The sequence below is a fragment of the Pogoniulus pusillus genome, chromosome 2, assembly GCF_015220805.1.
Source record: "Pogoniulus pusillus isolate bPogPus1 chromosome 2, bPogPus1.pri, whole genome shotgun sequence".
Taxonomy (NCBI): Eukaryota; Metazoa; Chordata; class Aves; order Piciformes; family Lybiidae; genus Pogoniulus; species Pogoniulus pusillus.
This window is the reverse complement of record NC_087265.1, coordinates 7,996,742-8,011,661: the sequence shown is the minus strand read 5'-3', so window position 1 is coordinate 8,011,661 and position 14,920 is coordinate 7,996,742. Positions and strand designations below refer to the sequence as shown.

At 41.4% G+C, this 14,920-nt stretch overlaps 1 protein-coding gene across 15 annotated transcripts in view; it reads left to right on the top strand.

The window, feature by feature from the left end:
- The window catches only part of BAZ2B (bromodomain adjacent to zinc finger domain 2B), a 142,467-nt gene extending 130,237 nt beyond the window's left edge, over nucleotides 1-12,230 (top strand). For 9 of the 15 annotated variants that reach the window (XM_064155448.1, XM_064155482.1, XM_064155506.1 and 6 more), the window contains 9 exons: nucleotides 1,050-1,326; nucleotides 1,506-1,661; nucleotides 2,120-2,280; nucleotides 3,151-3,461; nucleotides 3,849-3,984; nucleotides 5,700-5,846; nucleotides 7,936-8,195; nucleotides 8,595-8,738; nucleotides 10,595-12,230. In XM_064155448.1, coding sequence (XP_064011518.1) covers nucleotides 1,050-1,326; nucleotides 1,506-1,661; nucleotides 2,120-2,280; nucleotides 3,151-3,461; nucleotides 3,849-3,984; nucleotides 5,700-5,846; nucleotides 7,936-8,195; nucleotides 8,595-8,738; nucleotides 10,595-10,748 — 1,746 coding nt within the window. In that variant the 3' untranslated portion in view covers nucleotides 10,749-12,230. The remainder of the gene's footprint in view (nucleotides 1-1,049; nucleotides 1,327-1,505; nucleotides 1,662-2,119; nucleotides 2,281-3,150; nucleotides 3,462-3,848; nucleotides 3,985-5,699; nucleotides 5,847-7,935; nucleotides 8,196-8,594; nucleotides 8,739-10,594) is intronic. The other 6 variants (XM_064155549.1, XM_064155541.1, XM_064155534.1 and 3 more) reach the window with 3 other exon arrangements.
- Nucleotides 12,231-14,920: the final 2,690 nt, after the last annotated feature.

The following is a 14,920-nucleotide window of genomic DNA, read 5'->3' as shown; positions in this document are numbered from 1 at the left end:
GCTCCTCAATTCAAGAGAGATGTTGAGGTGCTGGAACATGTCCAGAGAAGGGCAACAAAGCTGGTGAGGGGCCTGGAGCACAAATCCTATGAGGAGAGGTTGAGGGAGCTGGGCCTGTTTAGCCTGGAGAAGAGGAGGCTCAGGGGTGATCTTATTACTGTCTACAACTACCTGAAGGGGCATTGTAGCCAGGTGGGGTTGGTCTCTTCTCCCAGGCAACCAGCAATAGAACAAGGGGACACAGTCTCAAGTTGTGCCAGGGTAGGTCTAGGCTGGATATTAGGAAGAAGTTCTTCACAGAGAGAGTGATTGGCATTGGAATGGGCTGCCCAGGGAGGTGGTGGAGGCACCGTCCCTGGGGGTCTTCAAGAAAAGACTGGATGAGGCACTTAGTGCCATGGTCTGGTTGATTGGTTAGGGCTGGGTGCTAGGTTGGACTGGCTGATCTTGGAGGTCTCTTCCAACTTGGTTGATTCTATGATTCTACCTGCATTTCTTCCTATATTGTGGTTTTTTTCTGTTTATAAATGTTAAGAACTAATTCCATGTTACAGATGTTTCATAATGCTAGAAGTTTTTTTGACCAAAAAAAAAAGAGGATTAAGATAAAATTGGGTAAGCCAACATAGGATAAATGTATGTGTATTTGAGTAATTTAATTTGATTTCTAAGAGGTTGGCCACTGGTATTAAAGATAGCAAATAAACTGGTTTGCAGAAATTTGACAGACCACACACCCTTCTTTTAAAAGCAATTAAAGGTATTAAAAAAGCTTAAAGCTTTTAAAAGCCGTTATGTCTTGGGCTTTAACATAAGAAGTACAGGTTGGGCTGGATGATCTTGGAGGTCTCTTCCAACCTGGTTGATCCTATGATCTGAAAGTGTGTCAGTGTTATGCTTGTTTTTCTTGAACTAATGAAAGACCTAAGTAAAGGCCTTGTTCATGATGGATTGTTGTTTGACGAATAGCATTCTAACACATCATTCACTTCTCTTGCTAATAATTAACAGCTGTAGTTGTGATTGTGTTAACAATCTATTCTCTGTAGCAGATGAAGACTGGACTACCTATAATGGGGCTTCAGTTTTGTGGATGGCCTACGGGAGTTCTTACTTCAAATGTTCCGTTTTCATCGCCTTTACCTGCACTTGGATCCGGGCTGGGTTTATCAGAAGTGAATGGTAACTCATTCTTGGCATCTAGTGCTCCTGCAAGTAAGAGTGAATCACCAGCACTACAGACTGACAAAACTGCTTCTGCCCCTTCTACAGCAGTCGAAGTAGCCAAGCCAGTAGATTATCCTACCCCAAAACCTATACCAGAAGGTAAGTATGGTACAGCAGGAAGAGGGAACTATGTGAAGGAGAATTCCTACAGTTCTGCTGCAATATTAACTTTTAAAAGATAATTTCCCTTTTTAATTGAACCAGATGATTTCTCTAGGTTATTATGTGTGATGCCTAAAAATGCCTTGCCAAGTGATTATGTGCTTGTCTTGATTTAGAAATGCAGTATGGGTGGTGGAGGATTACTGATCCGGAGGACCTAAAATCTTTGCTTAAAGTGCTGCATCTCAGGGGAATAAGAGAAAAGGCCTTACAAAAGCAAATACAGAAACACATGGATTATATCACTCTGGCCTGCATGAAAAACAAGGATGGTATGTAACTGATGGTTGTTAAGTGTGGTGTTGGGGTGTTAAGAGATGACTGGCATAGAGCTCTTTCAGATGAGTTTAGATACAGAGTTACAGTAGTGACTGAAGGAAAAAGGTAAAGGTCTCCTTGTCTCTGTAGTTGCCTTCCACCAGCCTTGTTCTGGAAAGCTGCAGGACTGGAGAAATCCTGTTTCGTCTAAGTTGCTGTAGTGATTGAAGCGTTGGTAACCATTATGAGCTCTTTCAGCTCTCTAACACTTAAGCTCTCCTTCCCCTTCTTGCCTTGAAATTGCAAGTTTGACAACCTACAATTTGTTCTCTGTATGGGGTATCTTAAGAGTAGTGTGCTTTTACAAACAGTTCCTCAGCTTTGCTTTGGACTGACAGGTGAATCAGTTTGAATTTACTCAGAGAAGTTGCAATACTAATTAAAATAATAAAAATGTGATTCTCAAATACAGTTGCAATTATTGATCTCAATGAAAATGAAGACAACCAGGTAACTCGAGATGTTGTGGAAAACTGGTCAGTAGAAGAACAAGCAATGGAGATGGATCTTGCTATTCTTCAGCAGGTGGAAGATCTAGAGAGGAGAGTTGCATCAGCTAGTTTACAAGTTAAGGTAAAACCAACTTTTAGTAAAATGTCTCTTTAAAATAACTGGTAAGAATTTAAGGTAGATAGTAATGGTCCTACTGTTGGTAAGTGCCTTCTTATTCCATCTCTAATTGTCTGCAGGTGAAACAAATCCATTGCAAGCAGTGTTGTGGATATTTGTGTTTGAAATGTTTTGTCGCTGTTAAATCTTCAGCTGAAGACACTGAGAATGGCAGTTCCTGGAGACTGTTCTTGTACAGTGTGCAGTTCCCTGCACATTTCTTCACCTTCTATGAGCACAATGATTTTATTGCATGTAACTTGCTTGGTTAGAGTGGGGTTGGCCACAGTTCTGTCGAGTTTGGATAATGCTTGCTGTCAATGCTTTCATAAAAGCCTTTGCTTGAGTATTGTGTTTCTGAAAGGGTTAAGACTTTACTGGTCGTCGTTACAGCTTGGAGTTTTTCCAAGGTGGGGGTAAGGATATCAGCTTGCATGTGCTTGGTTATAAGCACAGATGCAGGTTTTGGCATCTAGTCTGTTCTGGGGCAATGTTGTTTCTGTGTGACAAATTGATGCTGTCTCCCGGACCCGTTGGACAGACAGACCTGTTCTGATGTTTTGACCATTAGAACAGGACACTTCGAAAGGAGATGAGAATGCAGACTGTTGCAGAAGGGTCCCTTCAGAAAGTCTGGTAATGCTTGTATTTTTTGATTAATTATTTTAGTTCTCTGGATATTTTGGAAACTGTCTCTACAGATGGATTACAAGTAACCAAGATCTACTGGGAAGAGCGCTTCAGTTGCTTAGATTGATTCCATAGAGCAGTTCCTCTGTGTGCACACTCAGTTAACAGCAGGCAATAAATGCACAAACCTTTCTATTAACATAGGGTTGGCTGTGTCCTGAACCTGCTTCAGAGAGAGACGACTTGGTATATCGTGAACATAAGTCACTTACTAGATTGCACAAGAAGCACGATGGCGATTGTGCTGGAGGCGGAGAAGGCAGTGCCAGCTCTCTAGAGCGGAGGAGTGACAACCCTCTAGATATAGCTGTCACCAGGCTCGCTGACTTGGAGCGGAACATAGAGCGAAGGTATCTGAAGAGCCCCTTAAGTACCACCATTCAGATCAAACTGGATAATGTGGGCACAGTTACTGTCCCTGCTCCTGCACCATCCATTAGTGGTGATGGTGACGGGTAGGTTATTGAGATTAACTTGAAAAATTATTGTGCTTCTTTGCTAATTGGAGCCTATTTTCTTATTGCCTGTTATCTTTGTACTTTCTTGTATGTCTCTGATCCACACGGATCACGTTATTCTGCATGGTGCTTTGTAAAGATATTTTTTTGTTACGTTTGTTGATAATCTTGCAAAGTTATCTTACATTTAACTGGTTGTGACTAAGCTTTGAGGCACGTAGCCACAGTCTGTGCACTACATGAAATTTAGTTGCTTAAGCCTTATACTTATTGGCTGTGTACGTTTTGTCATTGCTTGGCTTTCAATGTGACGATGATCGTTCCACGTGTAAATGCAAGCCAACACGGACGTGACCTACTTAGTTTCTCTGTATTTCAATGCAGAACTGAAGAGGATATTGCTCCAGGGCTAAGGGTATGGAGAAGGGCATTGTCAGAAGCGCGCAGTGCTGCACAGGTTGCTCTGTGCATTCAGCAGCTGCAGAAATCAATAGCGTGGGAAAAATCCATTATGAAAGTTGTAAGTGGCTTGATTTTTTTTTTTTATAATGCCTGTAACTAAACTTTTTTTTTTTGCTGTCTCCTTTTTTCCTACCTGATGCATTTTAAGATACCACAGTTAATAATGCATTTCTTTTTACAGTGTGTAAAACTTCATGCAGGTAAACTGTGTATTATGCACACACAATCCTGATGGAGAAAATTGTCCCTTGCTTACCAAATTAAGCATCCTAAACTTTTGAAGATTAAAAAGTCCTTGTAACTGCTTTTTTAAAGATGGCAGTTACTCTTTATTGTTAACATTTAGGTAAAAAAAGAGTAATTTCTGTCTCTGTCTGATGGAAGATGCTCTTATCTGATGGAGAATTTGATGCTCTTATCTGATGGAGTATTTCTGATCTCACCTGGGGCATAAGCCTTGTGGAGGTTCTTCATCATGTATCCCAATTAAGAACTTTATTGGTCAGACAGTAGGGATGCTCCAAATGTGTGGCTTCTTTGCAGGCACACTTCTCACACCTGAAGGTGCAAACTGGGTAGATATGGGAGCAAATAGGCTGAAATCCTTGTCTCCTTGTTCGCATAACCAGACCTGTGTAAGTCATAGAATCATCTTGTCTCCTCACACTAGGCATCACATCTGAGGAATTCAATCTCTCTGTTATCCATAAGGGAGAGCAAATTTTCAGCCACATGCTGTGGCAGACAGGATTGTGGCAGACAGAAATGATGAATACAAAGAAGGCCTGCAAAGTGTCAACATTTGCACTGACTTTTGAACCTCAAAGTTCTGAAAACAAAACTATTACTACAGCAGCAGTGACGAAGTGTGGCCAGTGCTATGTAATGTGTGGCAAAAATGATTCTTCTATTAGTGGTCTTTTCACTGGCTCTTTTTTTGGTTAATTTCTGATAGTCCTACATAGATTCTAATTACATTTGGACAACTACAAAATAATTTAAGCAAAACTATCGTGTAAGGCTGTATGTTTGAGTTGATATAGCTATATTCTTAAAGCTGTATCTTTTAAAGCAAAAAAAAAACCCACCCTTTGAGTTCAGTAGGAGCACTTGAAAAAGCATTTGAAAGTTTCAAGTGTCAAGAATTTATTATTACTTTTTTATAAAGTAAATTCTCAATTTGGTTGGAGTGTTCTGTGTATTTAATTACATAGTAAGCATAAGTATTTGGTGAAAATGTGGAGACTTTTAAGGTCCTGAGGGGAAAAAAAAAGTCCAGATGTGGAGAGTATCAAAGTCACACAATGTATTTAAGAGAATTGAAAATACATCAGATCCTTTGAAGTTAGCAGTAAGTTTAGGAAATGCTAGGATCATTTGTCTTGCCTTACTGAGTTTGGCATAGATGAAGGGAAGATTTCTGAGACGGTATGTGTGGGCCAGGTGATTCTGATGAGTATAAAGATACCTCTACTTTTCATGGACATTAATGCAAAGTAAAAAGTATGCACAGTTTGGTGTGCTCTAGGACACAGGTGTCTTAAAGCCACCTGCTGTTCAAATGTCTTCCCAAAGGCATCCTTGAGATTAGTTCCTCACATCCTGCATGTACATTCTTTTGAAAATGTGATTGTTAGTAGGCTGATTGTGGGAAAACAAAAGCAGAATTATCTTGAGAGTGCCTTTGTGTGTTTGGAGGGGAAGGGTAATTTAGGTACCACTCCCATGTTTCAAAAGTAACAAGTGAAATGAAAGCCATTTTTCATGTTACAGTACTGCCAGATTTGCCGAAAGGGAGACAATGAGGAATTGCTGCTGCTTTGTGATGGCTGTGATAAAGGCTGCCATACCTACTGCCACAGACCCAAGATCACAACTATACCAGATGGTGACTGGTTTTGTCCTGCTTGTATAGCAAAGGTAACAATAACCAGTGAGGTGTCCCTCAGGGATCAGTGCTGGGGCCCATCCTCTTTAACATCTTCATAGATGATGTGGATGAGGGCATGGAGTCAGTCATCAGCAAGTTTGCAGATGACACTAAGCTGGGGGCAGATGTGGCTGGGTTGGAGGGCAGAAGGGCTCTGCAGCGGGACCTTGACCGCCTGGACAGATGGGCAGAGTCCAATGGGATGGCTTCAATAGCTCCAAGTGCAGGGTGCTGCACTTTGGCCACAGCAATCCCATGCAGAGATACAGGCTGGGGTCGGAGTGGCTGGAGAGCAGCCAGACAGAGAGGGATCTGGGGGTGCTGATTGATACCTGCCTGAACATGAGCCAGCAGTGTGCCCAGGTGGCCAAGAGAGCCAGTGGCATCCTGGCCTGCATCAGGAATGGTGTGGTCAGCAGGAGCAGGGAGGTCATTCTGCCCCTGTACTCTGCACTGGTTAGACCTCACCTTGAGTACTGTGTTCAGTTCTGGGCCCCCCAGTTTAGGAGGGACACTGAGATGCTTGAGCGTGTCCAGAGAAGGGCAATGAGGCTGGGGAGAGGCCTTGAGCACAGCCCTACGAGGAGAGGCTGAGGGAGCTGGGATTGGTTAGCCTGGAGAAGAGGAGGCTCAGGGGTGACCTCATTGCTGTCTACAACTACCTGAGCGGTGGTTGTGGCCAGGAGGAGGTTGCTCTCTTCTCTTAGGTGGCCAGCACCAGAACAAGAGGACACAGCCACAAGCTACGCCAGGGGAAATTTAGGCTTAAGGTGAGGAGAAAGTTCTTCACTGAGAGAGTCATTGGACACTGGAATGGGCTGCCCGGGGAGGTGGTGGAGTCGCCGTCCCTGGAGCTGTTCAAGGCAAGATTGGACGTGGCACTTGGTGCCATGGTCTAGCCTTGAGCTCTGTGGTAACAGGTTGGACTTGATGATCATCTATGAGGTCTCTTCCAACCTTGGTGATACTGTGATACTGTGAAGTGAGTTAGTGACCACACGTTTCTTTCAGTGAGTGGTCAATTTCTTTCTTTGAGTGGTCTGTATGTTCTTTGTTTGGCTACTGCTAAATCATGGAATCACAGAATTGCTTCAGTTGGAGAAGACCATTAAGATCATCAAGTCTAGCCATTAACCCAGCACTGCCAGGTCACCACAAAACCATGCCCTTCAGCACCACATCTGTATGGCTTTTCAGTCTCTCCAGGGATTCAGACTCTACCACTGCCCTGGGCAGCCTGAGCCAGGCCTGGACAACTCTTCTGGGGAAGAGATTATTCCTAATGTCTAACCTAAAGCTCTCCTGGTGCAATTTGATGCAATTTCTTCTTGTCCTATTGATTGTTCCTTAGGAGAAGAGATCAACACCCACCTTTCCTCAGCCTCCACTCAGGGAGTTGTAGAGTGTCAGGTGGTCTCTCTTGGGCCTCCTTTTCTCCAGGCTGAACACTCCCAATTCCCTCAGCTGCTCCTCACAAGACTTGTGCTCTAGATCCTTCACCAGCCTCGTTGTTCTTGTTCACACCTTCTCCAGCACTTCAACATGTTGCTTGTCATGAGAGGCTCAAACTGAACCCAGTATTCACAGTGCAGCCTCACCAGTGCTGAGTACAGGGGGATGCTCCTTTCCCTAGTCCTGCTGGCCACACCATTGCTGATCCAAGACAGGATGTTAGTGACCTTCTTGGCCACCTGGGCATACTGGTGACTTCTTAAAAGCTCTCTTTTGATTTTGCCTATCTTGGAAATATCAGAGTTGTTTGGAAATGAATATACTATTCCAGCTGTGGTAACATCGGTCTTCTAGGAATAGGCAAACTGCTTTGTCAGGAGTTGCTATGTCACCAATCTGAGGGTTGGGTGCTTTCATATTGTCACAAGTTGAGAATCTAAATCACTAACCCCAGGCATTTGTAGAGCCTTACTTAACCTTAGTGAAAAGCAAAAAGTAAATCTCTGATAGAAATATTTAAATTCTTTTGGTGCTTCTGCATGTTTGATGTTCGTTGCTGTCTCTCAGCAGCAACAGAAGAGTCTGCAGTGTCTTGGTTACTGATTATTTAAGTTCTTTCTGTTGTAGGCAAGTGGTCAAACTCTAAAAATAAAAAAACTTCAAATCAAAGGGAAAAAAAGTAATGAGCAGAAGAGAAGCAGGAAATTGGCAGGAGATACAGAAGATGAAGACTCTGCAACTACAAGCGCCTCCGTAAAAAGAGGAAAACCAGACCCTAAAAAAAGAAAACTGGATGAAAATGTTTCTGTAAGTCAATTAAAGCAGGAAAATTTCACTGCTGTTAAGAAACCAAGAAGAGATGACTCCAAGGACTTGGCTATGTGCAGGTAAAGACAAATTCTAAATTTGGGTGAGCACTGCTGAAACAAGTAGCTTCTGATTCTTTTGAGCTCTGTTCTGGGGAGCAGTTACATTTCCCTCTGTCACATTTCCCATAAAGGTTGTGATAATTTGGGTGCATATATAAGGATTTGCTGTGTGTATACAGAGCATAACTCCTGTATTTGGTAATGAAGCCTAAGAGGAAAGTACCCAGTGTTAGAATATGGTCTCTGAAATCTCCTCCAGGCCCTTCCAAGACTTAGAGAGGACACAGAATAAAGTGCTTTCTTTTTATGAGGAGAATAGGTTGGCAGTATATGCTGGATTTATGGAACAGGTCAAAACTCATGTAAATATGTGAGGAGCTTAAAAATACTGATTTAAACTTTCCTTTATTATTTCAGTATGATCCTCTCAGAATTGGAAACTCATGAAGATGCTTGGCCTTTCTTACTTCCTGTAAACTTGAAACTTGTTCCTGGTTATAAGAAAGTTATTAAAAAACCTATGGACTTCTCCACCATTAGAGACAAGCTAAGTAGTGGACAGTAAGTAAACCTATTGTAAATTCTACTGTACATTTAAAAAAGACTTAAATAATGAAATACACTACATTAAAGAAAAAAATATAGTTAAACTCCTTTGACCTTCCTGCTCTGACCCCTTTGCGAATGCTTTTACAGTCAAAATGAAAATTCTTAGTGGTATGCTTTTGTCTTTGCCCTAAGTGGTTAGGTGGAAGGACACTTGTAGCTGGCAGAAAAACAATAGAACTACCAGGTCAGATGCATAAAAACAATGGGAACTATTTTTCCTCCTCATCTTTTCTCATTTTGCTATCTTAGTGTAAGTGTGATGGTTTGAGTATTCCCTGCCCACCCCCCACTTTAGAAATCACCCAGACTAGACTCAGCCAGCTCTGGAAATTGAATGAAGCTTATATTTACAGCTAGCACAATATACAAGCAGATATTTACAATATATACAGTTACATACAGAAATATACAAGGTAAAAGGTAATACAGAAACACAACTCCCCTCCCAGAAACCTGAGTCCCCAGGAGGGGCTCTCAACTGCCCCTTCACCTTCCGCCTACCCTTCTCAACTGTACCCCAGTCCCAAGGAAGAATGGAGGTTTGGCCACGGGGGTTAGGAAGCAAAGTGGATTAATTAAAGAAATGGCAGAGAGGCTAGAGAGAGGGAATGCAGCTCAGCCAGTTCACCAGCAGAAGTGCTGAGTGTGTTATCTATGTTTTGATGTTTGTTTTTATACCTCTCAGCAAGCCTATGAGTGAAGTAGACATCACCATTGTTTTCCTTCCACAGCCTGTAATCTAGTTCTTCTCACCAAAACATTCTAGCTAGCTTCAAACTAGCACAGTAAGCAAGAATCAACTGTGTGGGCTTTAAGCTAAATGATGTAGCTGAGGAGTGAATTGGTACTCTGTGGTGGGAAGCCAGGTAACATTCCAATAATGGTGGTTACTAATTTTATAGTCCTAGAATTAGACTGCAAAACTTCTTCTGTGTCTGTTCCTGTTCTCTCCTTGTTACATCCCTGTGCTCTAGCCTTGAGCACTGTGGTAAAGGGTTGGACTTGATGATCTGTGAGGTCTCTTCCAACCCTGATGATACTGTGATACTGTGACTCCCCACCACCGAAGAAAATGTTGTCATCCACAAAGCCTAACCCTCTTCAGTATGTCAGCTCCACAGAAAGCAAATTTCCTAGATGGCACAAGGAGCTATTTAACTTCTTCAGGCTTTTTCTCCCGTGAGTGTGAAATTTAAATGCTCCACATACTGGCATCAGTAGTCTTGTGACTTGTCTTAGCAGTCCAGTGTTCTCAGGAATTATTATTTGGGCTGTGTATTTTTAGGATAATACAGAAAATACTAACACAGGATTGACTGAACAGCTGTTTTGGGTTTTATTTTGTACCTGATTGTTCCTCTCTGAGGTAAATGCAGCTATACTCAACACTTTTTTTTGGGGGGAGGGACGTTTTATGATGTCAGGTAGTGATAGGGCAAGGGGGAATGGAATGAAGCTAGAAAGTAGTAGATTCAAACTGGGTATTAGGAAGAAATTCTTCACCATGAGAGTAGTGAGAGCCTGGAATGGGTTGCCCAGGGAGGTGGTTGAAGCCCCATCCCTGGAGGTGTTTAAGGCCAGGCTGGATGAGGTTCTAGACAGCCTGATCTAGTGTGAGGTGTCCTTGACCATGCCAGGAGGCTTGGAATTAGGCTTTGTATTAAAACTCATTTTATTCCTTGGGTAGTTGTAAATTGGCTGACGTTAACATAGTTCTTTCTGATGTAATTAAAAGTTTGGGGTGTTTTTCCCCCCTCCATTTTGATTTTCCATGTTCCAAAAATGATTCACCTTTCTTCTTCTTTCAGGTACCCCAACCTTGAAGCATTTTCTCTAGATGTCAGGCTTGTTTTTGACAACTGTGAAACCTTTAACGAAGACGATTCTGACATAGGCAGGGCTGGCCACAGCATGAGGAAGTATTTTGAGAAAAAATGGACAGAGATTTTCAAAGTGAGCTGAAGTTACCAGAACTCTTTCCTTGTCGTCTTCTTTTGTTGTGTTGTTTTCTCTCTCTCTCTCTCCATTAAATGAGGACTGATAAGACCAGCAATGTGAACTGTATTTACATGAGAGTGCAAGGCACATCCGTAACTAATGACTGGGTTTTCTTTTTCCTTTTAAGAATATCACAGAGTTGTGATACTCGTCCTAAAGGCTTCACTCCTACAGCAACCATGGCCCCTTGGTTATTGGTTTGTGTGTTTTAACAAACTAATTTAGGTAGAACAGGGAAGCACACCCAAAGAATTTCAAAGAAAAGGGGTGTTATAGTGCAATAGCAATTTAAAGTATATCAAAACGCACTGAATATTCAACCACCAGAGCTCTACTCCAGGGAAATGGTTCTCTTTTCCCTTTCAATAAATATCTATTTTTCTTTTTTCTTTTTTTTTTTTTTACTTTGTAGTTTATTTTTTAGTGAATGTATTTAATTTTATGAATTATTTATGATTATACAGCATTCAGAATCTTCGTTTTCTGTGAAAAGGAAGAATTAGAAAAAAAAAAAAAAGAGAAAAAAAATTGCTTTAAATCTTGAAAATACAACAAGGAATGTTTTAAAATATAAAAACAAAGCCAAGTAAAACTGTTTACACTGACGTGCTGTGAAAGCACTAAAAATTAAACTTTACTGTAGAGTTACGAGTACATTTATATATATGTTGCTGCATCACTTGTGTAGTTAAATTGTATTTCAAGACAGTGAAGAAAAATTGAGACCTGTACATACTGTTCATTATTGTTTATATTAAGTCTTGTTTTAAATATGTATGATGTGTACATATTGTTTGCAGACATTATGGTTTATGCCTTAGGAGGACGGTAGCATTTTATTTTAGTCTTAAGGTAATAGAGCTCTATGGCTTGTACAGTAATTATCCTCTACCAACACTGTGGAGTCTCCTTAATCTTGGTAGTGCCTGCCTTTACAACAGGGTGTAGGGGATATTTAGTTTTCCATTTTTTTCTATTTTGTTATATAATTTCAAGCCACCATGGCCTCAAATCCAAGTATAATCATTTGTATCCACGTGGAATAAAGTCGTGACAATTTCCTACGCACACAGTATTTTTTCATAGAAACATTTCCTTCCATTTGCCTTGCCACAGAAAGTAACAGGAAGAAAAAAAAACCAACAACAACAAAAAAAAAAACCCCAAACAAAACAGGAAAAAAAAAAAAAGAAAAAAATAGAAAGAAAGAAAAAAAAAAAAAAGGAATTTGTAACCACTGTGTTTTATCTACTGTGTGTTGTGGCGGCCTGTCGGGGCAGATAGATCAGACTTTTTTTGTACTAATGTAAGAGTACTTAAAGTTTTATTTAAAAGAAATGTTGTGGAAAGGTAGCATTCTTTTTTCTTTTCCCTTTTTTTAGGAGTGTTATTTTTCACTAGTATGTGTGGCACGGAATACAATAAAAGACTGTTTTGCAAACCAGATTTTCTTGGCGACTTTAATACTTCGGATCCTGCGCACGCAGGGATTTTTGGAAAGGAATACCTCCAGAGTCTTGCCTGTAACGTTCTGTTCTTAACCATGATGCATCTAATTCTCCTGGATTTTAATGGCTGCTCAAAGAGAGGCAGTCACCGTGCAGCCAGAAGAGGCAGTTCAGCGCCTGTCTGAGCGTGAGGGTAAATAACATTAGCTGAGGCTTTCAGGTGCCACACTGGGCTGCCCAGTCTCTGACCTGTTTCTGCCAATCCTGTTTGCTGCTGTTAGAGTGTGAGTGTCACTTCATGCCACGTTTCTGCCCCTGCAAGGTTTTGCCCTGTTTTTTTTTGTCTGTGAAAACACTTAAATCATACTCCTTGCACTAGAAAAACTCTACTCATGCTTCTTGCTCTGAGTGAAGGAAACAGAGAAACTGCAAACGGATATTGTGGAACTCAAATACCTGTAGCTCCTATGCCAAGTAACATTTTGGAGTGTTTCTGGGGGGGAAGATGTAGGGGTTTCCTTCAAAGCTAGGCCTTCCATACCTTGTTTATTATATACTGCCTTGTCGTTGTACATGTCCTTGCTGAGAGAACAGTCAGTTCCAGGGTTTTAATATTTTTTTTTGTTTCCACTGCTGTCTCTAGAACATCTTGTTCAATACTGTTCTTCTTCTCTAAAGTCCTGATAGAATAATTTGTTTTCTAGAATAAAAAAATCAAACTCGGGTGTCAGGCATTTTAACATGAGCTCTAACCACTGACTGCTTCATGTCTTTCCATCACCTTTTTGACTTCCAAACAAGCGTTTGCTGACGTGTTCCAGAGATGGGAAGATTAATCAGTGTGTTGGACATAAGACATGAGGCTTGCAAGTTACAAGTATGCTTAGATTACTGGGACATTCTTTGATCCAAACCAGTTAATGCTTTTCCTGCCATGTTAGATGCAATTCTAGTTTCCTGAAAAACAAAACAAAACAAAACAGGACATTTCCAAGCACATTTCCTGCACATCTGCATTTTTTTTCAGCACCTATCCTGACTCAGATGAGCAGCTGGAAAAGTGGCAAGAGCTGCTGCAGCAGAGACGGTGAGACAAGCATCACCTCTCTTAACTGGACATTACCCACTTACTGCTCTGGTCACTAGCAGTCAGTGTCTTCATTGCTATTGCAGTAAAACTAAAGTGACAAGAACTACTGTATTTGACTGGCAAGCTTGAATCAGAGACATGCTATCATGTATCTCCATAGAAAAGAGCAGGGATTTAACTACCTGAAAAATGTGCTTAACGTGTATTTTTTGCCTTCTCTCCAGTTGATGGTTTCTTGTCTGTTTTCTTAGAGGAAAGGATTTCCAGTGTGCTCTCTTCCTTTCTGAGCTGAGCAAAGTGTGCTGGCCTTAGTATAGAGAATTCATTGACAAGCTGTCAAACTCTTTGTTTTAAAGCATTGTTAATGCTACACGGTGAAGAATGTTCTGGTTGTGAGTGAGTGTGGCTTCTGTCTCTTGGCATGTCTCTGAAAACATCTGGATGATGTACAAGCAGCTGGAAATCAGAAGTTGTAATTGCCTTGAACAAAATGCATGTCTGAAAAAGAGGTGTAAAGCTTTTTCTTTGATCTTTTCATGTGATTTCTGTAGTTTCCTAATGACAAAAAAGGTGGAGGTGCTCTGTTAACTGTGAATAGGCAGAGACTTTGCAAGGAACAGTCATTTTATATGTGCTAAGTGGCCAAGGGGACTTTATTAAACCCGCTTGGGTTTACCAAAACGTGCCTGCAGACTGCAATCAGCAGCACCACGATTAAGCTATTTAATGATGTACCTCTTTTCAAACAACCTTGAGCATGTAACTTCAAAGTTAAAGGGAAACTTTCATAGCTAGTGTGTACATCCAGAGGAAAAAAAGAAAAGAACGTGTTATTTTTGCTTGTTATACAGATTTCTATTGCTTGTATTGTCATAGAATCATGGAATCATAGAATCAACCAGGTTGGAAGAGACCTCCCAAGATCATCCAGTCCAACCTATCACCCAGCCCTAACCAATCAACTAGACCATGGCACTAAGTGCCTCATCCAAACTAACCATCATTGCTAGAACTGATAGTATCTGAATTTCTAGGAATGTTTTAGATTCACAGTGTCTTGTTAGTGTCTTAGAAAGTAGTACGTTTCCCACCCACAAAGTATTATGGAATGGTTTTCTAAGTGTATTGGTGTGGTATTGATAATCCACATGCTCTTAAGTGGTGTGGTATTTGCAAATCAGCTGTCTGTGCAGTTAAGAAATCTCTTTGAGATACAAAGTTCTATTAAGACCATGAGGTGTTAAGTAACCTGTAATCTTACGTGTTGCTAGATGGGTGCAGCACAAGGGAAACAGGCTGAGTACTTTAAAAGGGACATTGAGATGCTTGAGCGTGTCCAGAGAAGGGTGACGAGGCTGGGGAGAGGCCTTGAGCACAGCCCTACGAGGAGAGGCTGAGGGAGCTGGGATTGGTTAGCCTGGAGAAGAGGAGGCTCAGGGGTGACCTTATTGCTGTCTACACGTACCTGAGGGGAGGTTGTGGCCAGGAGGAGGTTGCTCTCTTCTCTCAGGTGGCCAGCGCCAGAACGAGAGGACACAGCCTCAGGCTGTGCCAGGGGAGATTTAGGCTGGAGGTGAGGAGAAAGTTCTTCACTGAGA